Below are 20,910 nucleotides of genomic sequence, written 5' to 3'. Positions count from 1 at the left end.
GGGGTAAACGACCTAAGGTCAAACGACAAACGGTCAAAAACGCAACAAAGGGTCAAAATGGAAAAAAAAATATTTTATGTATTATATGATGGTTAGGTAAGGTTAAGATAATTTCTGGGCCGAGCGCTGCGGCTAGGACAGGATAGGGGGCCGAGCGCTGCGGCCACATGTCTTACATTTAAGATCCATGTACAAAATTGATAGGAGGGGCGGGGGGAGGGTCCAAAAATCGTGATCTAGGAAATTACCCAAGATTTTTCTAAACTATCACAGTCGGAAATCATCCATTTTCAAAGTTTGTGATGTTTAATCCCTTGTATCCAAAAGTTTCAATTATCAATATTAACAAGTCAACACTTTGTGGCTTAGCGCTTTTAGACATTTAATTTCAGTGCAATTCTTTTTTTGTAAAAATCAAAATATACTTAATAATATGAATATCTAAAATTCGGTGATGGTGATGGACCAAACCTCTGTAGAGTAAAAAAAGTAGTTCCAAATTTATTGAAAATATATTTCAGTTTGGGGTGACCCTTGACAGTTCTTGAGATTATTTCTGTCAAAAAGATTTACATTTAACAATGAGTTCAAAAAAATATACACCTGAACTTAAATAATCTATTGTTCTTACTATAAAAGTATATAAAACTAGGCTATTAATCTAAAATAAAATAATTGTAATAACATATAACCCTAAACACAGATTGTGCCCCTGTACTTTCAGGTTAATGTTCGGTGTACTGTACATGTACAAGGGTAAACTTATTCACAATCACTAAATTAGAATCACTATACTTAATAAATTTGTAAGGGGTAAAGAATCAAAAACAGGAAATTATGGTAATAACTGATTTCTGTATGAATGTACAATGTTTGTAGCATTCCCTCTACAATTTACGTAACTGTACATGCATTCTGTACATGTGTACAATGTTAGTAGCCTACCTTGTACATAACTGGGCAATGATATTCTCCTGCAGCGTTCTTCTGATAGTTGAGTTTAATCAGGCCTACGCAGTACAGTACATTTATAATCTTTACTAACTCATGATAAGTTTCAGGTTTGCAACCAAAACTTACGTTAGTCACAAATCGTTTTTAAGATTTTTTAAACGATTTAAAAATTATTTTTTAAGTTTTACAAAAAATAGGTGGATAAGTTTTTCGCTAGTTAATGGTGTAATTTTATCAATTAATTAATTAACCTTCTGCAGATGCAATGAAATCAAACTTTTAGAGCAAAATATTCTCAGACTTTAGTGGATTTTCTGTAAATCCAAAAATATAATAAAAAACAATTCGATGCTCAAAATGTCTATAACTATCTAAAACTCTTAGATTTTTTACCTTTTGAGTCGAGTGGTTTGCCTGTGACGGGATTGGCTTTGAATTTCTTCAAGTACGGGATAATATGAACCAGATCAAACACATTACCATCCTTAGACAAATATAGATATATGGGATAGTATGAACAAGATCAAACACATTACCATCCTTAGACAAATATAGATATATGGGATAATATGAACAAGATCAAACACATTACCATCCTTAGACAGATATAGACATATGGGATAATATGAACAAGATCAAACACATTACCATCCTTAGACAAATATAGATATATGGGATAATATGAACATAAGACATAAGACATAAGACAAATTTAGGCTGGCTCTTCGAACAAGATCAAACACATTACCATCCTTAGAAAAATATAGATATATGGATAATATATAGATATATGAGATAATATATAGATATATGGGATAATATAGATATATGAGATAATATATAGATATATGAGATAATATATAGATATATGGGATAATATATAGATATATGGGATAATATAGATATATGAGATAATATATAGATATATGAGATAATATATAGATATATGGGATAATATATAGATATATGGGATAATATAGATATATGAGATAATATATAGATATATGAGATAATATATAGATATATGGGATAATATATAGATATATGGGATAATATAGATATATGAGATAATATATAGATATATGAGATAATATATAGATATATGGGATAATATATAGATATATGGGATAATATAGATATATGAGATAATATATAGATATATGAGATAATAAAGATGTATGGAATAACATAAAGCGCCCATCTTCTATTTCAATTGTGAACATTTTCTCTTTTTATACATTATAAAACAAAAACAAACAACAAATTTCAGCCGTTTTGACGTTTATTGGATACAAACAATTGTAAACATGTTCTCTTTGTGTATATTGTAAAACAAAACAAAAAAACCCGCGGATTTGATAAAAAATTCTGTTGATTATCAAAATTTTCAAAAATTTCATGAATATAGAATATAGAATTTTGTTAGAGGCGAATTTTTGAAACTTCGATCATCCATAAAACTTCCATGGGGTCACGTGAGGTCCCGCAAAAAAATTGAGCCAGAATAAAGACTTTAGTTCCATCCTTAGACAAATTAACAATATAGAAACTTGACTTACATTGGCCTTAACCTAAACATCACCTTGAACTTAACCATGTTCTTTATCTTTACACTGGCCTTACGTTTATCATAACCATGATCTTTAATCTTTATCATAACTTGATTTAACTTATACTTATTAACATGATCTTTATTATAACATTGATCTTTACCTTGACATTTGCATTGATCCTGACCTTGACCTTGCCTTTACAATTATCTTTATATTGAAATTGATCCTAACCTAACTAAGGTTTCCATGACCGTGTCCAGAATATTAATCTTAACTTTGATTTTAACATTGGCCTTAATCTTGACCTTTACCATGACCTTGATCTTAATATTGGTCGCGACCTTGACCATAATAATATCGATCTCACAAATGACCTGAACATTAAGTTTTCTATGGCCTCGTCCAGGATATTAATCTAATTAACTTTGACCTTGAACTTGATCTTCACCTCCAACCTAGTACTTGATAGCGTTTCCGGTGAAATGGAAAACTCGTTTCGCGAAAAATTGTCAATTTACTCTAAAATAATTTTGTCGCCGAAAGTTTCGTATTTTTTTTGCATTCCTTGTGTAGAAAACAAAATGCGAAAATGTTTTTTTTTTCTCTCGAAATTTCGCATTTTTCTTGCGAAATTTCGCATTTTTGACCTTTACCTGGACCTTGACTTTGTCCATGAGTTTACCTCATCACTGTATGGATTCTCAAACCGTTGTAAACTCAGTGCACAATGATCAAACGGTAGACGTTTGAAATCAACCTAAAAAGAAAAAACAACTTTTATCTTGATAATTTTTATAGGGGCTGTAGGTGTAATTATGGGGAAGATATCGTCGTTTTTCTGGCTTTAAAAGTGTGCGTTTTCTCGCGAATTCTCCCGATCGTTTCTTTAGCAGGTCAGAGTAAGTCACTTTGAAGAGAAACCACAGTTAAAGCTAATCAATTTTCAAAGAGATGATAATTAAAATAGAATGCATTCTTGATGAGATAAAGTGGGTACTATTGTAAATCGGACATGTTTTTCTATAAATGGAGGTTGCGCCCCTTGAAAAAACGTCACTTTAAGCAAACTTTATATTTATAAGTGTATCTTCAACCACTATGCAAGTATAAAACATAAAATGGAGGAAATTAATAAAAAGACGCAATTTAAATATAAATAATCGAAGAGAAACAAAATTGTCCACGATAAAATTATGTTGTTGTTGTATGTTGATACTTTTTCCGATTTTCACCCTTTATCTTCACACTGCTATTATTTTTCGTGTCACACTTTCTTTTCCTGTTCCGACTTATCTTTCATTTCCTGTGGTAATATACACCGTAAAAATGTCTATTTTCATGTTTCATCTGGTTTTTTGGGGGTCAATTTATGACTTCCTGCCTTCCTGTTTAATATCTTACCTCATCAGGATCCGCCTTCCTGCCTGGCTTTTTCCCGCCAAAAAAATATTTCCACTCCTGCGTAGTCAGCCAGAGCTTATCTGCCTGATGCTGCTTGCGACCCATATTCTCTGAAAATCCGCGAATTTATTAAAAAAATTGCCTTACTACGTGTTTCAATTCATTCTTTATTAACGCTTAAAAATCACAATTTGTATAATCAATCAAGGATGTTTATTAATGTGTGAATCCCGATGGGAAATATTAATCAATTAATCATTTTAAAATCACAGCTCTTTTTTACTTAATATATATTAGTATATATCTTTTCAATTCCGGAAGTTTAACAATAAACGAAAATAATCAAATAAAAATCAAAATAATATTTCAAAACAGAACAAAATTGTAAATTAAGTCTCAAACATTTCTATATATTGCAAATGAACCCCCTTTATCTTATTTTATACATATTTTAAAGTAAATTCTTTTTACATAATAAAACCATTTTTTCCTCCGAAGTTATCCTGTGTCTTGTATTTTGATGTTTACTCCTCAAAGAGCATATTGACCAGATTCCGGTCAGCGCATTGCCCCTCCTCCAGCCGTTCAGGGGTTCCCCACTTGACCAGGGTAGGCACACTACCATATTACAAGAATTAAAAGGATTGTTCAGGATTTTTGTAATTTGGCGGGGGGAAAAAATATGAATAACATAAATAATAATATAATCTTTCATGGATTTTGAAATGCCAATTCCCGAAGACAGTTCTTTAAGCTAAAGCAAATCGCTTAAGTATCTAAGCAAATCGCCTATATAATCTTTCATGGATTTTGAAATGCCAATTCCCGAAGACAGTTCTTTAAGCTAAAGCAAATCGCTTAAGTATCTAAGCAAATCGCCTATATAATCTTTCATGGATTTTGAAATGCCAATTCCCGAAGACAGTTCTTTAAGCTAAAGCAAATCGCTTAAGTATCTAAGCAAATCGCCTATATAATCTTTCATGGATTTTGAAATGCCAATTCCCGAAGACAGTTCTTTAAGCTAAAGCAAATCGCTTAAGTATCTAAGCAAATCGCCTAAGTATCTCATATTCTTATAGGAAATATTTATAACTAAAGCTAAAGCTAGAGTCTGAAAACAAAGTAAATCTAATTTTTTACCTTTTCAGCTTAGTTTCTGTTTCTGTGCGGAAGATGCATTTAGGATCCTAAACAGTTTATTTAATTGCATATCTCCCGCATTCATTTAGGCAGAAAATAATCAAGGACAGAAAAAATAAATAAAGAAAAAACATAAAAAAAACGTCAACCCCATCTTCTTCAACTCCAATTACAACAGTGCAACCCCAAATAACCATCTTAAAGTTTGTTTTCTTATGTTGTAATAAATAAACAAATTATAGACTCCAGAATACAAAACTCAGTTTCAAGCAACCCTCCATGCAGATATGACAACGGCACCCTTGAAACTTTTATCGGATCAAACAATGCGGAAGATATTGATGTTGTTACAAGTTTAAAAGTGTTTAATTCTGAAAATTACTATCTGATTACTTTAGAAAAGAAACCAATTGAAAATTATCAGATTTCAAAATGATAAACGTTCATATCTAATTCATCCTTGATTATTATTATTATTATTATTAAAGGACAACCCATCATTCAATGAAATAGGGGTCGGCGCTCCTGACCGTAGAAACAAAGCTTTTGAGGGCACTGTTGCTATCTTTGCATGGAGGGTAAATTAATATTACGCTTACATTCCCCTAAAAACTTATTGCGCAAAAAAAGCCTGTCCAGTGTCCAGGCAATTATCTCACCTTCCAGAATGTTCTATCCCCCACCTCAACATACAGGAAGCTTGCTTCATCAGATACAGTCTTCAAACAATCCTTGGAAATCAATCAATCAAATCATGACTTGAATCAAATCATGTTGTCAGGGAGTCCTACTATCCACTCCTCAAACTTGAATCAAATCATGTTGTCAGGGAGTCCTACTATCCACTCCTCAAACTTGAATCAAATCATGTTGTCAGGGAGTCCTACTATCCACTTCTCAAACTTGAATCAAATCATGTTGTCAGGGAGTTCTACTATCCACTTCTCAAACTTGAAATGAATTTACTAGTTCAAGAATGAAGTTTTATAGCTTGTACCATATTAAGCTTGATATTGGTTCTATCAAATTACAAATTAGTACATTATCTATTTAAAGGTTCATGGAAAGTAAATTGAATTTTCATTTTTGTACTGCGGACATCCGACGTTATTGCCAGATTAATAATAATTAATAAAATAGATTCAATTTTGGTTTTCAACATAATAACATCCGTGAATTTATGAGTAAATAAATCAATAAATTATAAGAAAAAGATAAATAAGTAAATAAATTAATAAATAAATAAATAAATAAACAAATTATAGACTCCTCAAACACATTACCATCCTTAGAAAAATATAGATATATGGATAATATATAGATATATGAGATAATATATAGATATATGGGATAATATATAGATATATGGGATAATATAGATATATGAGATAATATATAGATATATAATAAATAAATAAATAAATAAACAAATGAATGAATGAATGAATGAATGAATGAATGAATGAATGAACCTGAATTACTGGATAAGCTACAACACAGTCTGGACACCAACTCTCTCCATTAGAATCCTTGGAGCCAGAGAACAGAACAAATACATCTTTATCACCCTGGAGAGAGATGAATTAATAAATCAAATAGATAGACAGGTATGTAGGTAAGTAAATTGATAGATTTATGCATAAATAAGTCAAATAGAGAAACATATAGGCAGATATATGGATAAATATACCAAGAAAATATAGATTGGTAGATATGAAAAAAATATCAAATAGATAAACAAGTAGATAGTTAAATTGAAAAGAAAGATAGACTCGTAGTTTATAAGGTTGTATACCTTATTCTACCGAGAAATGTCGTAAAAAGACATAAAAAGGTTTATTAATTAAACATGATCTCTATTCTAGGTAGATGCAAAATAGATCGGAAGAGTTATGCAAAATTACTGTTACGACTTTCTCTAGTTTTTATTTTAACATGAAAGGAATTGAGTTTTTCCAACAATCGCTGAAATTTTAGTCCCTATTTCTTTGCAACCCAATGCCGTAGACCTTAGATAAAGAATATCAATTTTTGCCACAAACTCTGATTTTCTTATTCATATGTCTTTGCAACCCAATGCCGTAGACCTTAGATAAAGAATATCAATTTTTGCCACAAACTCCGATTTTCTCATTCATATGTCTTTGCAACCCAATGTCTTAGACCTTAGTTATTTCGAATATGAATTCTTTAAGCTCAAATAAGCAAAGTTTAAAATATCAAAAGAACATCAGCTTTCAGAGATATAGGAATTAGAAATTTCGACTTTGTGGCTCAGACTCATTTCCTTTATTTAAGTTCAACTTCCGAACAAAAATGTTTTACCTTCGCTAATTCCTCAACTTTAGCCTTGAAAGCTTCATAACCCTCAACTTGGAACTTTTGAACCATTGTTCTGAAAAAAATAATGGCATTCTAAAAAATATAAAATTTCGTTGTTTTGAAAGAATGAATAGCAGTATTGGGACGGAGATAAAAATTGATTCTAGGATGGATTTAACGAATGGATGAATAAGTAAATGAATGAATGCTGATTGGAATATACGATGAATAATGAAAGCTATATGTGGAAAAAAAATGTTTTCGTTATGGAAAAATGAATGCTCAGTTTGAAAATGAATGAATGAATAAATGCTGAATAACAGTTGTGAAAATAGACTTGAAATATATCAAAATTAAAAATTAAGGATGAAAGGACACTGAATGAGTCAACTAGAGCTTGAGTTTTGATTGGGATCCTGGAGCTACAAGTTCGCGGTTCTAACCCTGTCCTCTAGATGGATAAACCTGATTTACATCATTTTTTGGGATTCTCATTTTTTGTTCAGGATTACCACATCATATTCAAAAATCTGCCGGGATTAGGTGAATGAATGAACAGACTAGAGCTTGAGTTTGGATCCCGGGGTAGAAAGACATGACTCCGCTGTTTTAACCCTCTCCTCTAGAGTATGGAAGGGTATACTAGGATCAAGTTTGGATTTCTTGAGAAGAAAATGTCGGAGAAATAATCTTAAACCCTCACGGTATAACTTCAGGTTTGGAGATTCAGATACAGCCTAGAATAAATCTTTATCGTTTTTTCTTCTTCTATTTTTATTATCCCTAAATCTTTGCAACCTGATGGTGTAAATATTTGACTTTTCAAACTCAGAATATTTGCTAAAAAATGGATAGTTTGAAATGTCAAATGTCTACCACATCAGATTGCAAAGATTTGATAAAGATTTTAATAATAAAGTTTGTGGCGCGTGTTCAGTCCAATTCTTGAATCTAAATTAATCCTGGACGCGCTTGCGCGCTGTTGTTCTTACCTGGAATATATTTTCCATGTCTTCTAGGTTCTCCATCAGCAGAACTTCACAGAGAATAGTTCGCAGTAGATGCACATTGGGTTTAGTCATCTCAGAGAATTCAATCACACGGAGTACAGATATAGACTGACTTCGCTCCCTAAATAGATAGATATATACATTTATAGATAAATAGATATAGACAGACAGATAGATAGATAGATACATAGACAGATAGAGAGGAATTAATCCTAGACATTGGTTGAAAAAAAATTATAGATAGATAGATAAATATATAGATAGATAGTTAATACTAGATAGATATATATAATAGAGTCATCATTATTATGTAACAAATATTTACAGTTTTCTTTATTGTTCTAATTTAGGTATTTTGTAGGAGATAAACACAATACTGCATAGTCATAGACAGAAGTTGATAAAAGACAAAGAAAAATGTGTAGAAATTAAGTGCTTAGAAGAGATACAAAGCTGGAAAAAAGTTTGAATAGAAGTTGGTTGATATATATAGATAGATGGATAACTTAGTATATTTCGGATAGTTTCTTCTTTTCTCTGCATCACGGAATTTAAAAATTAAAAACTGACAAAAATGTTTGATTACATTGATACATGGATAAATTGATAAGATAGTTGGATGCGATGGATATATAGATAAAAAGATAAATTAGATTCACCGAAATAGGGTCAAACGGCATTGGGGTAAACGACCTAAGGTCAAACGACAAACGGTCAAAAACGCAACAAAGGGTAATACGAAAAAGGGTAAAACGACATAAAGTCAAAAAGTGCGACAAACGGGAAAAATATCTTTTAAATTATTTTTTTTGGGTAATTTGAATTATTTTTTTGTTCATTAGAACTAGTAGCAGCAGCGCTCGGCCCCTAGCCTGTCCTAGCCGCAGTGTTCGGCCCATAAATTGTCTTACCCTAACCTAACCTTGAAAAAAATACATATTATGTTAAGTTTTGTATTCATTTGAACTACTAACCGCAGCGCTCGGCCCCGTAGCCTGTCCTAGCCGCAGCGCTCGGCTCAGAAACTGTCTTAAAATAATAAATCAACAAATTTTGACCCTTTGTCGCGTTTTGACCCTAGGTCGTTTGACCTTAAGTTGTTCGACCCTAAGTCGTTTGACCCTAAGTCGCTTGACCCTAAGTCGTTTGACCCTATGTCGGTGAACCAAAAACATCCATAGATAATGAGATAGATAGATAGATAGATAGATAGATAACCTGATTAAATGACTGATATATTTTGCCAGATTAATGAGCTGGCCTGATTTCAGTTCCCTGCTCTGTTTCATTTTATCCCAGATAGAAAACTGGTTTGAGATCTTGTACTTCCTAAAGTAAACAACACAATAAACAACAAGAACAGGTTTTACGATTATCTAATAAAAATAAACAACAAGAATAGATTTTACGAATTAACAAAATGATAATTCTTTTTAAAATTCAGAAATAATTAGTTTTTCATATATTAAGCAAATTAAGATCAGAATAAATCCCGCAGACCAGTTATTTTACAAAATATACAGTCAAACAATATAGAAAGTCTATAAACAAAAATGAATAATAAAAAACTACAATTGCAACGGGCTGAATAGGAAAACGAGTTAAAACCCAAAGACCAAAATAAACTAATTAACATACAAAAAATTGATAGATTTTAAAGTTTTTTATCTTACCTATCCATGGAAGAAAGCTTGATGGCAACTTGTGAATAGAATGGATTGAAAACTTTTTCCTAAAATAATTTTATAAAATTAACAAACTTTTTGTTAAACATTAAATCCTTTGATATTTCGATCTAGTTTATTTCAGTACTTTATGTTAATCTCACGTTTAAAATATAAATAAATAAAAAAGAATTTATCTCATAATAAGAAGAAAACTAAAGATTTTGAAATTTTTTCGATTTTTTTATTCATGCTTTATCAGAATCCCAGATATAATTTATTTCTAGTAAAATAAACTAGGACACAAAAAAAAATAAACTTAAAGGGAATGTCGATGTTATTTTAGGTAGCCAACCATACAATGGTACCCTTTATAAGATTCACAATGGTATCCTTAATAAGATTCACAATGTTATCCTTAATAAGATACACAATGGTATCCTTAATAAGATTCACAATGGTACCCTTTATAAGATTCACAATGGTATCCTTAATAAGATTCACAATGTTATCCTTAATAAGATTCACAATGGTATCCTTAATAAGATTCACAATGGTACCCTAACAAGATTCAGAATGATACCCTTAATAAGATTCACAATGGTATCCTTAATAAGATTCACAATGGTACCCTTAATAAGATACACAATGGTATCCTTAATAAGATTCACAATGGTATCCTTAATAAGATTCACAATGTTACCCTTAATAAGATTCACAATGGTATCCTTAATAAGATTCACAATGGTATCCTTACTAAGGTTCACAATGGTATCCTTAATAAGATTCACAATGTAACCCTTAATAAGATTCACAATGATACCCTTAATAAGATTCACAATGAAACCCTTAATAAGATACACAATGGTACCTTTAATAAGATTCACAATTTTACCATTAATAAGATTCACAATGGTATCCTTAATAATATTCACAATGGTATCCTTAATAAGATTCACAATGGTATCCTTAATAATATTCACAATGGTATCCTTAATAAGATTCACAATGATACCCTGAATAAGATTCACAACGGTACTCTTAATAAGATTCACAATGATACCCTTAATAAGATTCAGAATGATACCCTTAATAAGATTAACAATGATACCCTCAATAAGATTCACAATTTATCAATTTTTAGGTGGAGAAAAAAAAAGGATATTTCTGTCATGTATACTCGATCAAAAGTTTAAGGGTATCCTTGTCAACCGGTCATTAAACTCTCTTCAGCTGGAGGGTCACTTGAAATAAAGCCGTTATTACGTTAAATGAATATTATATATGCTAAAACCTGCATAGCTGAATCTAGAAGAACAAACATCACATCTCTCTCCATCTGATTCTTGGTGCCAAGCTTTATTAACCTAATCAATCAATTAATCAAACAAATTGATCGTTTAATATGATCCTATAAACCAAATCTAATCGATCTATCAATTAACCTGTTCTGATAATCATTAAATCAATTTCTAACAAAATATTGATGGTTTAAAACCCATAAGGTCAACAAATCACTAGCACTGACCTCTCTGTGGCCTCTATATAGTCCTCTGAGGACATGATCAAGCAGAAAATGTTCTTCCTCTGCTCTGTATTCATTCTCATCTTCTTTGCTAGCTGGAGGAGCTGGGTGCTAAACTCCTCCTTCTTCAAGGGGTATATATTTTTAAAACTACACCCCCCCACCGAGAGAATGATTTTCAACAAATAATCTCTCCATGCAATGCAATGAGGAAAAAGAAATTAGACAATAATTGGGGAGTTTGTTCAACCTGTATGATACTTTTATTTAAAAATTAATCCCCCCCTCTTATTTCAATTTATTATCTATTTAAAGTGACCCTCCATGCTAAAATGGCAATGCCCCCGATTCACAACGGTACCCTTGAAACCTTTATCTGATCATTAAAGTGGAAGATATTGTCGTTTAACTAAATTGAAAGTTGTTTAATTTTTTTAAAAATTTCTATAAGCATTCGTGCAATAGAAATGCGCACGAGAAATCACTGTTGAATACAATCAGTTCACAAAATTATAACTAATTCATACTTGATCAGACATAGATTTTAGGGGTAGAGTTGTGAATCTGGCATTGCCATCTTTGCATAAAAGGTCCATTAAAATTATGCTTACAGTCCCTATATTCAGTGGAAAAAAAAGATTTCAAAAGTTGGAGGCGTGGGGAAAAAAGTATGTTTAAATAAAATATATATAATCCTGCCTTCTTCCCCTGGTCCCCCCCCTGGGGTTCCTCTGCCCCTCCTCTCTTCTCTCCAACCAGGTTCCCAGCATAGAAGGAACCTACAATCCACCATCTTCCCTTAGTATCCGCATCCTAGAGAGATAGATTAATAGACAGATAGATAGATAGAAAGACACATACAGACATAGATAGATAGATAGATGCATAGATAGATATATAGATAGACATACAGTCAGATAGATAGATAAATAAATAGATAGAAAGATATAAAGAAAGATAGATAGATAATAGATGGATAGATAGGTAAATAGTTGATAGACAGATAGACAGAAAGATAAATGGTTACGTACATAGATGAATATATATCGAAAGACAGACAAACAGACAGAAAGACAGACAGACAGACAGACAGACAGACAGACAGACAGACAGACAGACAGACAGGCAGACAGACAGAAATACAGATAGACAGATAGGCAGAGACTGAAAAAATATTAATTGGAAAGTTTTCAAATCCTCACCTCCAGATCTTTAAGACCGATCTTAAGCTCGGTAACAAAGTTTCCTTCTCTGATATGGGATTTTAATCCCTTTCTCAGATGATCCAGGTGCGAGGGATCGTAGTTGGGGATCTATCAATGCAATCACGATCACTTTTTGCATAATAATAGGATTTTTGGCGACCTTGTGAGAACTGTAAGTGTGATCTCGAGTGATCCTTGATGCAAAGATGGCAATGCCCTATTCCCGATGGAACCCTTTAAACCTTTATCTGATCAATAATGTTGAAGATATTGTCGTTTTTCAAATTCAAGAGGTATTTAATTCGGACAATTCCTAAACGTTTTACTACAAGTAGAAACCACTTAAGGAACCAAAACAGAAACTAATAAGTTTTCAAAATAATAAACATTGATATCTAATTCATACTTGATCAGACAAAGATTTCAAGGGTACCGTTGTAATAAGGGCATTGCCATCTTTATATGGAGGGTCACTTGAAATAAAGCCGTTATTACGTTAAATGAATATTATATATGCTAAAACCNGGAGGGGGGGGGTTGATAAACATTTTAAATGTGAATTGTGACGTCAGTGTTCCTTATTGACATTGTTGTTCTTTACAGCGAGCAGTACATCAAGCATAAACTGTACACGGGAATTATCCTCACCTCCTGCAGTACATTAGTGAGTTATTTATCTGCAGTACATTAGAGGGATGAATGTACTAATTGGTACTAATTTTACTGAGAGAAAACAATATGTCTGTGTAAAGAGCTGAACACTGGAGATTGGACAAGTATATTTAAGTTTTTAGATAAACGGAATTTAATGGAATTGTAATATTTAAGTTTTTAGATAAACGGAATTTAATGGAATTGTAGCATTCCAAAAATAAAGGAAAGAATATTTAAAAGAACGGATAAATTAACATTTAACATATGAAAGATTTATTAATAATTCAATAAAAGCTACAAATTGATACCTGTTGAAACTGTTGCCTTGTTCTGTATTTTTAAAATTAAATTTTTCATTTCAAGCGGATCATCCTTCCTAAACATAAAGTTGTTGAACTAAGTTTCCAAATTAAAGAACATTTTTCTTATCACTAACCTAAGTATGAATCCCGCACTCCGAAGCGCAATAAGAATCAATTCAATATCCTGAAACATCAAGGTTTAAGGATACTGTGACGTCATATCAGATGACTTTAACCATTAAACATTGTCCCTTTAAAGGGACTGTAAGCGTAATTTCAATACAAAGTTGGCAATGTCTGATTAACAACGGTACCCTTGAAAGCTTTGTCTGATCAATTATAAACTAGATATCAAGTTTTTGTTTCTTTAAATTGTTAATGTCATTTGCGGTTTCTCAACAGAAGCGACTAGTGCATTTCTTGTTAAAAGAAGCAATGGAGAAACTTACAGAAATAATCACTTTTCGAGTCAGAAAAACGACAGCTTCTTCCAGATATTTGATCAAATGAAGGTTTCCAGGGTATCGTTTAAAATCGGACATTGCCATCTTTGCATGTAGGGTCCCTCAAATTACGCATACAGTCTTTTAATAGAGAAAAAGGGATTCGTCCATGGATTCGTCATTTTTCTTCCTGGTTCCATGTTTTGCATTGCATATGTCCAGGAGGATGGTGTATCTTCCGACCTACGCACATCCGCTATACTGCCCTTCCGAACTACTAGAACGTGGTTTTACAACTGATAGTTGGACTTGTAGCCGCAGCGCCCGGCCCCCTAGCCTGTCCTAGCCTCGTCGATCGGCCCCTAGCCTGTCCTAATCGAAGCGCTAGGCTCAGAAATTGTCTTAACCTAACCTAACCCTCAAATAATATAAAATAAACAGCTGTCGTAAATCCGATATTGCAGTAGGTCGGAAAGTTAGTAGGTCAGAAGTTCAGTTTGGGTGATATTGCGTATATAGACGATGTAACATTACCGTCCTGGGGGGCCCACAATGGGGTCTCTTGCAGATTTCACTTCCTTATGATTCCTTATGGAGAAACCGCAATGAAAAGTTATTGATTTTCGGAGGATAGACGTTTAAATGGTTAGTATCATTGAAAATTGGTCGAAAATGATTAAAAATAAGAATAGGTCGGCAACATCGTAGGAGGGGGGAGGGGGGGGGGGGTTCTATTCACCTTAGTTTTGAAGCTGTCGGCCAGCTTGTTCAGAATTTCGAAAAGAAATTTTGATGAAATCATTCTAAAGTTGAAAATGTAGGAGAGAAGGAGAATTATGTTGTCCAATTCTTTACCACTCTCACCAGTCAGGTCGGTGGAACTATCACAATCAATCAATCAATAAATCAATAAATCAATAAATCAATAAATCAATCAATCAATCAATCAACCGATCAATCGTCAATTAATCAAGAAATCAATCCATTCACACCAATTCAATCCATTGAATCATTTGATCAATCAATCAATGCCTAAATCTCTTAATTAATCAACCAGAGACGTAACTTTTCTATTTTAAATCTTTGGATTAAGCGCTCTGCAGTTTCTTTCCCCCCTCGACGCTTCTTTGAAACATTCCTTTATTCATCAAGAGGAGGAAAGCCAACCACATCAGTTCCATGTCCGAGCCACATTCTCCTCATTTTCTCGTCCGAGCCACCTCGAAATCCTCGTCCTTTCCCCTCGACGCTTGATCTAGACACTATAATGAAACAACTAACAAAAAATATTTAAAAAATCCTAAAAATGCGCTAATTGTTGAGTTGATTGTATTCCTGTATTTATTATTGAAAGCTCTGACAAATTCCTCGATAAAATGAGCACCAACCTTAACAGTTCATAACAATTAAACAGAGACCAAATTTAATGAATTGGAGAGGTCGCTGAACTACCTACCGCCGGTTCAAATCCTGAATCATCGATTCACTCTTCAATTATTAACCTAAGTTATCATGGATGTTTAACGAATCGTTGATTCAGGATTTAAACTGGTGGTATGTAGTTCAACGATTTATTGCAACTCGTTAAATCTGATCCCAGAAGCAATATATCTAACTGTGTACTGCACAAATAAAAAATCTAATTCAATTGATAAAAATAAACCAAAAATAATTAGACTTGCTTTTTTTTGTGTTCTAAAATGAATCAAGATAAATGATTTGTGTCCTGTGTCCTATTTCCTGTTCTGTCCTATGTCCTGTTCTGTCCTTGACCCGTCCTGTCCTGTCCTGTCCTGTCCTGTCCTGTCCTTTCCTGTCCTGTCCTTTCCTGTCCTGTCCTGTCCTGTCCTGTCCTGTCCTGTCCTGTCCTGTCCTGTCCTGTCCTGTCCTGTCCTGTCTCCCTATCCTACCTCTGATCCAATGTTTGCGTGTAGTATAGTGATTAGCATGATGTACTCCATCACGAGTCTCTCCGGGGTAAGGACTGGGGACACGGTGGCCAGATAGATAAGGTTGTACAGGGTCTGGTTCATGTCATTCCTTGATAAATACATAAATACAAGATATATGTTTGGGGGTTAGGATAAATACAGTATACCAGTACGTACAGTGTACACTGTACCGTGTAATTTTAATGTACTGTTTTCCTACCTGGAATTACTGCTGTACATGTTTTCTATCTGTACTGCAATGCTGTGCATATTAGATTCAGCAAGTCTGTTCAAATTTCCCTGGTAGAAAAATTTCAATCAATCCATCATCAATCAAACACGTAATCACGTAATCAATTTATAACTCAATCCATACAATTAATCACGTAATCAATCAAATAATCAGTTTTAATAAGGCAAATAAATTGATGACAAAAATTAATAAATTTCATTCTTGATTAAAATTAATTATTAATCAGTTTAACAATACATTAACAATACAACAATACGACCCCTAACCTTTAATTGTTTGGCGAGTCGTTCTAGTTCTTTTTTCTTGTCCATCGCAGCTGCCGCTTTTCTCATGGCCGGCGGGATATATTTGCCACCAGCGGAGACCGCCGATTCACCATTTCCGGTTTGAGTGTTGGCCGAATCTGTATTCTACAGAAAATATAAAAATATATTTAAATTCAATAAAAAAATGAAAAATTTGTATTCAATTTTCCATGTCAATTACAGTGTTAAGCGTACTTTTTAAAGTTCATCCATATTAGATATTTCGTGGGTTGGGGTGGGGATTGTGTGGTGTGGGGAATGTTTTGTGGGGTGGGGAGTGTGTGACACCAGTTCTCTTTAGCTCACTGAAGTTAAGCACACTTTTCCACAGCCAGTAACTGGATTGGTGTCCAGACTGGTGTTCACGGGTTCGATTCCCGTTCTCCACACAAACCTGTGGTTTCAAAAACATCTGAAGCCGATATCTGGTTAAGCACTTATGCACACGGGACAAATGTAGGAGGAAAGAGAGGCGACTGTCAACAACTCTCGCAGTGAAAGGGTGTGTGCTAACTACTCAAAAAGAAAGTAGCTTTAAGTGAATTGATCCAAGTGAATGATGATGAAAAGAGGAAATGAGAACAAGCATGGAGAGTATGGTTGCCAGCTGTAGGTACCTGGAGGTATCCAATCCGGGCTTACAAATGATAGGGAGCAATGAGTGTAATGTTTCCTGTCTGTAATTTCAGTATATCAGAAAAATTCCTGCACTCTACTATTATCAGGCCTAAGAAGCCCTTAGGCAGCTGAAATCTTGTCAACCATCTTCTCGGTATGAATGAAGCGTGCATTGATGAATGTGCTGCCAGATTACAACCCCTAGTAGATCAATATAAACCCAAACAATACCAAACTTTCGCAATAGAAAAATTCAGAGATCGTAACAACCCGATTATATCCTGGTGACAAAAAAATCTCATTGAAAAAAAAATATTAAATATTAATAATTCATCAATAAACAATACATAAAAATTAACAAATCAATATCACGAAAATACAGGATGAAAATCTTATAAAATATTTACCTTAATAATGCCTCCATCTTTGCTTCGTTTCCTCCCGTAGATATCTTCCCATTCTCCTCCTCCTCCTCCTTCTTCGTCTTCTACTTCTTCTTCTCCTTGATCATCATTCTCATCTTCGTCTTCTTCCTCCTCGGTGTGATTATCTTCAATTTCCTCATCTCCACTTTCCTCACCTTCCTCTTCCATTTCTTCATCTTTAGCTTGTTCATCATCTTCATGATCATTCTCCTCGTCACTACTGAGCATAGCAGATGCAATTGGATCATCATCATCATTATCATCTTCACTCTTTCCTCCCATCTCATCCTCAGATTCTTCTAGATTTTCGACACTATTAATATCTTTATCATCGTCAAGATTCTTTCTCATCATACAGAACATAAGGAAATGGAATCTGCAGGAGACCCAAATGTGGAGTTCCAAGACCGCCGCCAAGTGTGGGAAAATATTCTAGGGCTTTTTGATTCAATTCAATTTAAGAATTTTTACATTTTTTTGTCATAAGATTATCATATTATATTTGAGCCCGAATAACCATGACGTCCAATTTAATCATGTTTTTAAAGCATTTACCTATTCCTTCAAAAGTTACGGCTCCAGTGGGTCCAAGCAAATAATCCAGTCCATCCTCCTACAAATAAGGTTTCAAATTAAATTGCTTAGAATTCGGATCCGGATTCGTTGGATCCGCAAGATTTTGGTTTCCTGGATCCGGATCCGCAAAAATATGCGGGATCCGGATGCAAGGGGCAAAATATCAACCAAAAGCTGAAACAAAAAAAAAATTTACTCTCAAAAACCAAATCTGAACTACTGAAAAAAGAGAGATTATAAAAATTTCCTGATTCCTAAATGGTTTATCAAGGTTTAGATAAGCCAAAAAAAAGAAAAAAAATTTGATAATTCTCATTTTAAAGAAATAACCTGGATCCGGATCCGGATAATTTTTTTTCAAGTGCAGATTCAGGATCCGGATCCGCATCAATATTAAATGGATCCTAAGCACTGTTTATAAAGAATACGTTGACAAAAATTCGATTTCAGTGATTACTGGTGATTACTGGTACCCTCAAACTAGAAGTTATTGTAAATGATGTCAAGCCAAGTTGAATATTTCAAAAATTGTTTGAAAATTCCTGAAAGAACATTTAATGTAATTATTGTGACATTTTTACATTTGTTTAATTTATAAATTTTTGCAACCTGAGGTCAGCTGGATCTTTTGTGTGAAGAATAGCTTCTCGATATCCAATGTGGACACTTTTAATTTAAGGAGACTTGATTGATTCATTAATTAAAGTTATCACTTCACTGTATGACCACCATGGGATATCGCAGAGGAATTAAATTAATCCTTAGATCTGTATAAGATGGAGATCAAATGCTTGATCCTGAGATTCACAAGTTCCAATCTCTAATGGTGGAAACCTTTGATATAATTAAACTTTGGCAATTAGATCTGAGCTGGAAACTTTAGAATGGTAGATATCGGGATTATGCTTAATCCAGTCTTTTTATTAATCTCCAGATTAAATATTGCTTGTTTTCCTCATGAATTTAATCTCCAGATAAGTCAACAGATCGGGATTAAGGATATCCCATCAGTTTTCAGCTCTGGCAGAATTTTTAGTTTGAAATATCATAGGTCCAAGTTGGATAAAATAAGAGTTCGAATTTTCAGTTCCAATCCTTTAGGGGTGTCTTTATCGAACTCTTTTAAACTTTTACCTGAAAACTTTTTGGTAGATTTTTAGATTTTCGTTTCTTGAGTCCAAGTTGCTTCTCCAGCTTTTTAATATTCTTCTCTTCTTCCTACTCTCATCAATTGCAATTAAATCTTTGCAATCGTTAGGAAACTAAATTTATGTAACAAAAATAAATGTTGAATTCTTTTAAAACTGAAATAATTCCATTATTTTCTAAAAATCAGTAGTAGATACCAGAGGAGCCTCAATTCTACACCAGGGGTGTATACTTTCTCGAGAATTTATTTTTCTTACCCCCCCCCCCTCCCCCTTTTTTGAAAATCATTTTTCCCCCCAAAAGTAATAATTTTTTTTTAGGGTTTTATTCACTAAATTGAGAAAAATAAATATTTTTTAAGGAATATCAAAGAAATTTTGGGAAAAAAATTATCAAACAGAATGAAAAAGTTGTCTCAATATTATTGAAATGTTAGAAGAAAACGAAAAACAGGTGATAGCTTGTTTTGACATAAACTAATGTTTAATTTGAAGAAACAACCTGTGTATATTGTAAAATATGAAATACATAATAAAACTTTTTTCTGAAAAAATATTGTTCCACAATAACAATATGAATCGTATTCAAAAATGTATCAACAAAAATGACATCTAACGCTATAAAAACAATGGTCAGGAAAAAAACAAATAATCAACAATTGCTGGGTTTGCGGAACTCATTTTCTTTAAAAATCTTGTTCTCAAAAACAACATGAATCTTATTCATAAATGTTAGCACCGAAATAAAGTAAAAAATGAATCCACAATTGCCTGGTTTGCAAGTAAAAGTTGTTGATTTCGCTGCTTTCTCTGTTCTTTAGCTAGAAAAGGATAAAATTAAATGTTTTTTTTAAATGAAATCTTCTCATTTGATAATTTTGGACACAACCGATGCAAATACAGGGAATGTAACAGCAAAAAAATATTAGTAAGGTACATATATTATAACATCCTCAGAATTTTCAAACCCCGCTTAGCAGTGACTTTATATTTCCAACCTAACCGCCTCACCCCTCCCCTCTCTCTGGTCTCCTACCTAATCTCTTGACATGTCTCGCCTTCTGCTTCTCTTGATCCAGTCTATTCTGTTCCTTCTTCATTCGCTTCAGCTCCAACGCCGCCTCCTTTTCCTCCGCCGTTTCCGCCTTCTTGAATTTCTTAACCATAAACTCCGCCTTGGACACCTTCTTCGCCTTCCGCTTCTCCGCCCTTTCAAGTTTTCGTTTTAAGATAGTCGGCCGTTTTTTCACTCCACCCGTATCGGGCTTTTTCCCCTTTTTCTTAAATTTTGACATTTTTCTCTGAAATGTTTAGGTTAAGCACTAAGCTTTTGTACAGGATAATATCATTTGTATAAATGGTTTCATTTTGCTTTAATTTAATTCTTATTATATGTACATACATTCTACCAAGGATTTAATGCAAGGAAAGTTATTTCAGAGGTGTACGCATCTTTTTGTCTGCTGTGTACTGTCACT

At 33.2% G+C, this 20,910-nt stretch overlaps 3 protein-coding genes across 5 annotated transcripts in view; all 3 read right to left on the bottom strand.

Moving 5' to 3' along the window:
- LOC111696151 (peptidyl-prolyl cis-trans isomerase-like 2) overlaps positions 1–4,405 on the bottom strand; it is a 13,511-nt gene extending 9,106 nt beyond the window's left edge. For all 3 annotated transcript variants that reach the window (XR_002764014.1, XR_002764015.1, XM_023465702.1), the window contains exons 1-4: positions 3,909–4,405; positions 3,190–3,264; positions 1,348–1,438; positions 946–1,010 (exon numbers count right to left, since the gene is read on the bottom strand). Coding sequence is in view for 1 of the 3 variants with exons in the window: in XM_023465702.1 (XP_023321470.1) it covers positions 946–1,010; positions 1,348–1,438; positions 3,190–3,264; positions 3,909–4,013 (336 nt within the window). In the remaining 2 variants the exon portion in view is untranslated. The remainder of the gene's footprint in view (positions 1–945; positions 1,011–1,347; positions 1,439–3,189; positions 3,265–3,908) is intronic.
- LOC111696152 (thioredoxin domain-containing protein 17) lies at positions 4,403–7,462 on the bottom strand. The gene is made up of 5 exons (XM_023465704.1): positions 7,377–7,462; positions 6,524–6,619; positions 5,711–5,782; positions 5,052–5,098; positions 4,403–4,526 (listed from the first exon to the last, which is right to left on the bottom strand). Exons 1-5 carry the CDS (start codon positions 7,440–7,442, stop codon positions 4,433–4,435), a joined length of 375 nt encoding a protein of 124 aa, XP_023321472.1. The 5' UTR covers positions 7,443–7,462; the 3' UTR covers positions 4,403–4,432.
- On the bottom strand, positions 7,445–20,910 carry LOC111696150 (nucleolar MIF4G domain-containing protein 1). Its single transcript, XM_023465701.1, has 21 exons — positions 20,469–20,910; positions 20,204–20,253; positions 19,419–19,502; positions 18,264–18,321; positions 17,691–18,007; positions 16,627–16,770; positions 16,328–16,407; positions 16,087–16,216; positions 15,512–15,564; positions 14,916–15,057; positions 13,868–13,917; positions 13,740–13,807; positions 13,355–13,428; positions 12,775–12,885; positions 12,272–12,385; positions 11,576–11,697; positions 11,342–11,414; positions 10,057–10,115; positions 9,602–9,712; positions 8,366–8,504; positions 7,445–8,110 (listed from the first exon to the last, which is right to left on the bottom strand). The coding sequence occupies exons 1-21, from the start codon at positions 20,725–20,727 to the stop codon at positions 7,934–7,936; spliced, it is 2,415 nt and encodes an 804-aa protein (XP_023321469.1). The 5' UTR covers positions 20,728–20,910; the 3' UTR covers positions 7,445–7,933.

The sequence above is a fragment of the Eurytemora carolleeae genome, unplaced genomic scaffold (genome assembly GCF_000591075.1).
Source record: "Eurytemora carolleeae unplaced genomic scaffold, Eaff_2.0 scaffold80, whole genome shotgun sequence".
In the NCBI taxonomy this organism is placed as follows: domain Eukaryota; kingdom Metazoa; phylum Arthropoda; class Copepoda; order Calanoida; family Temoridae; genus Eurytemora; species Eurytemora carolleeae.
The sequence above is the reverse complement of the archived record's forward strand: the minus strand, read 5'-3'. Positions and strand labels throughout refer to the sequence as shown.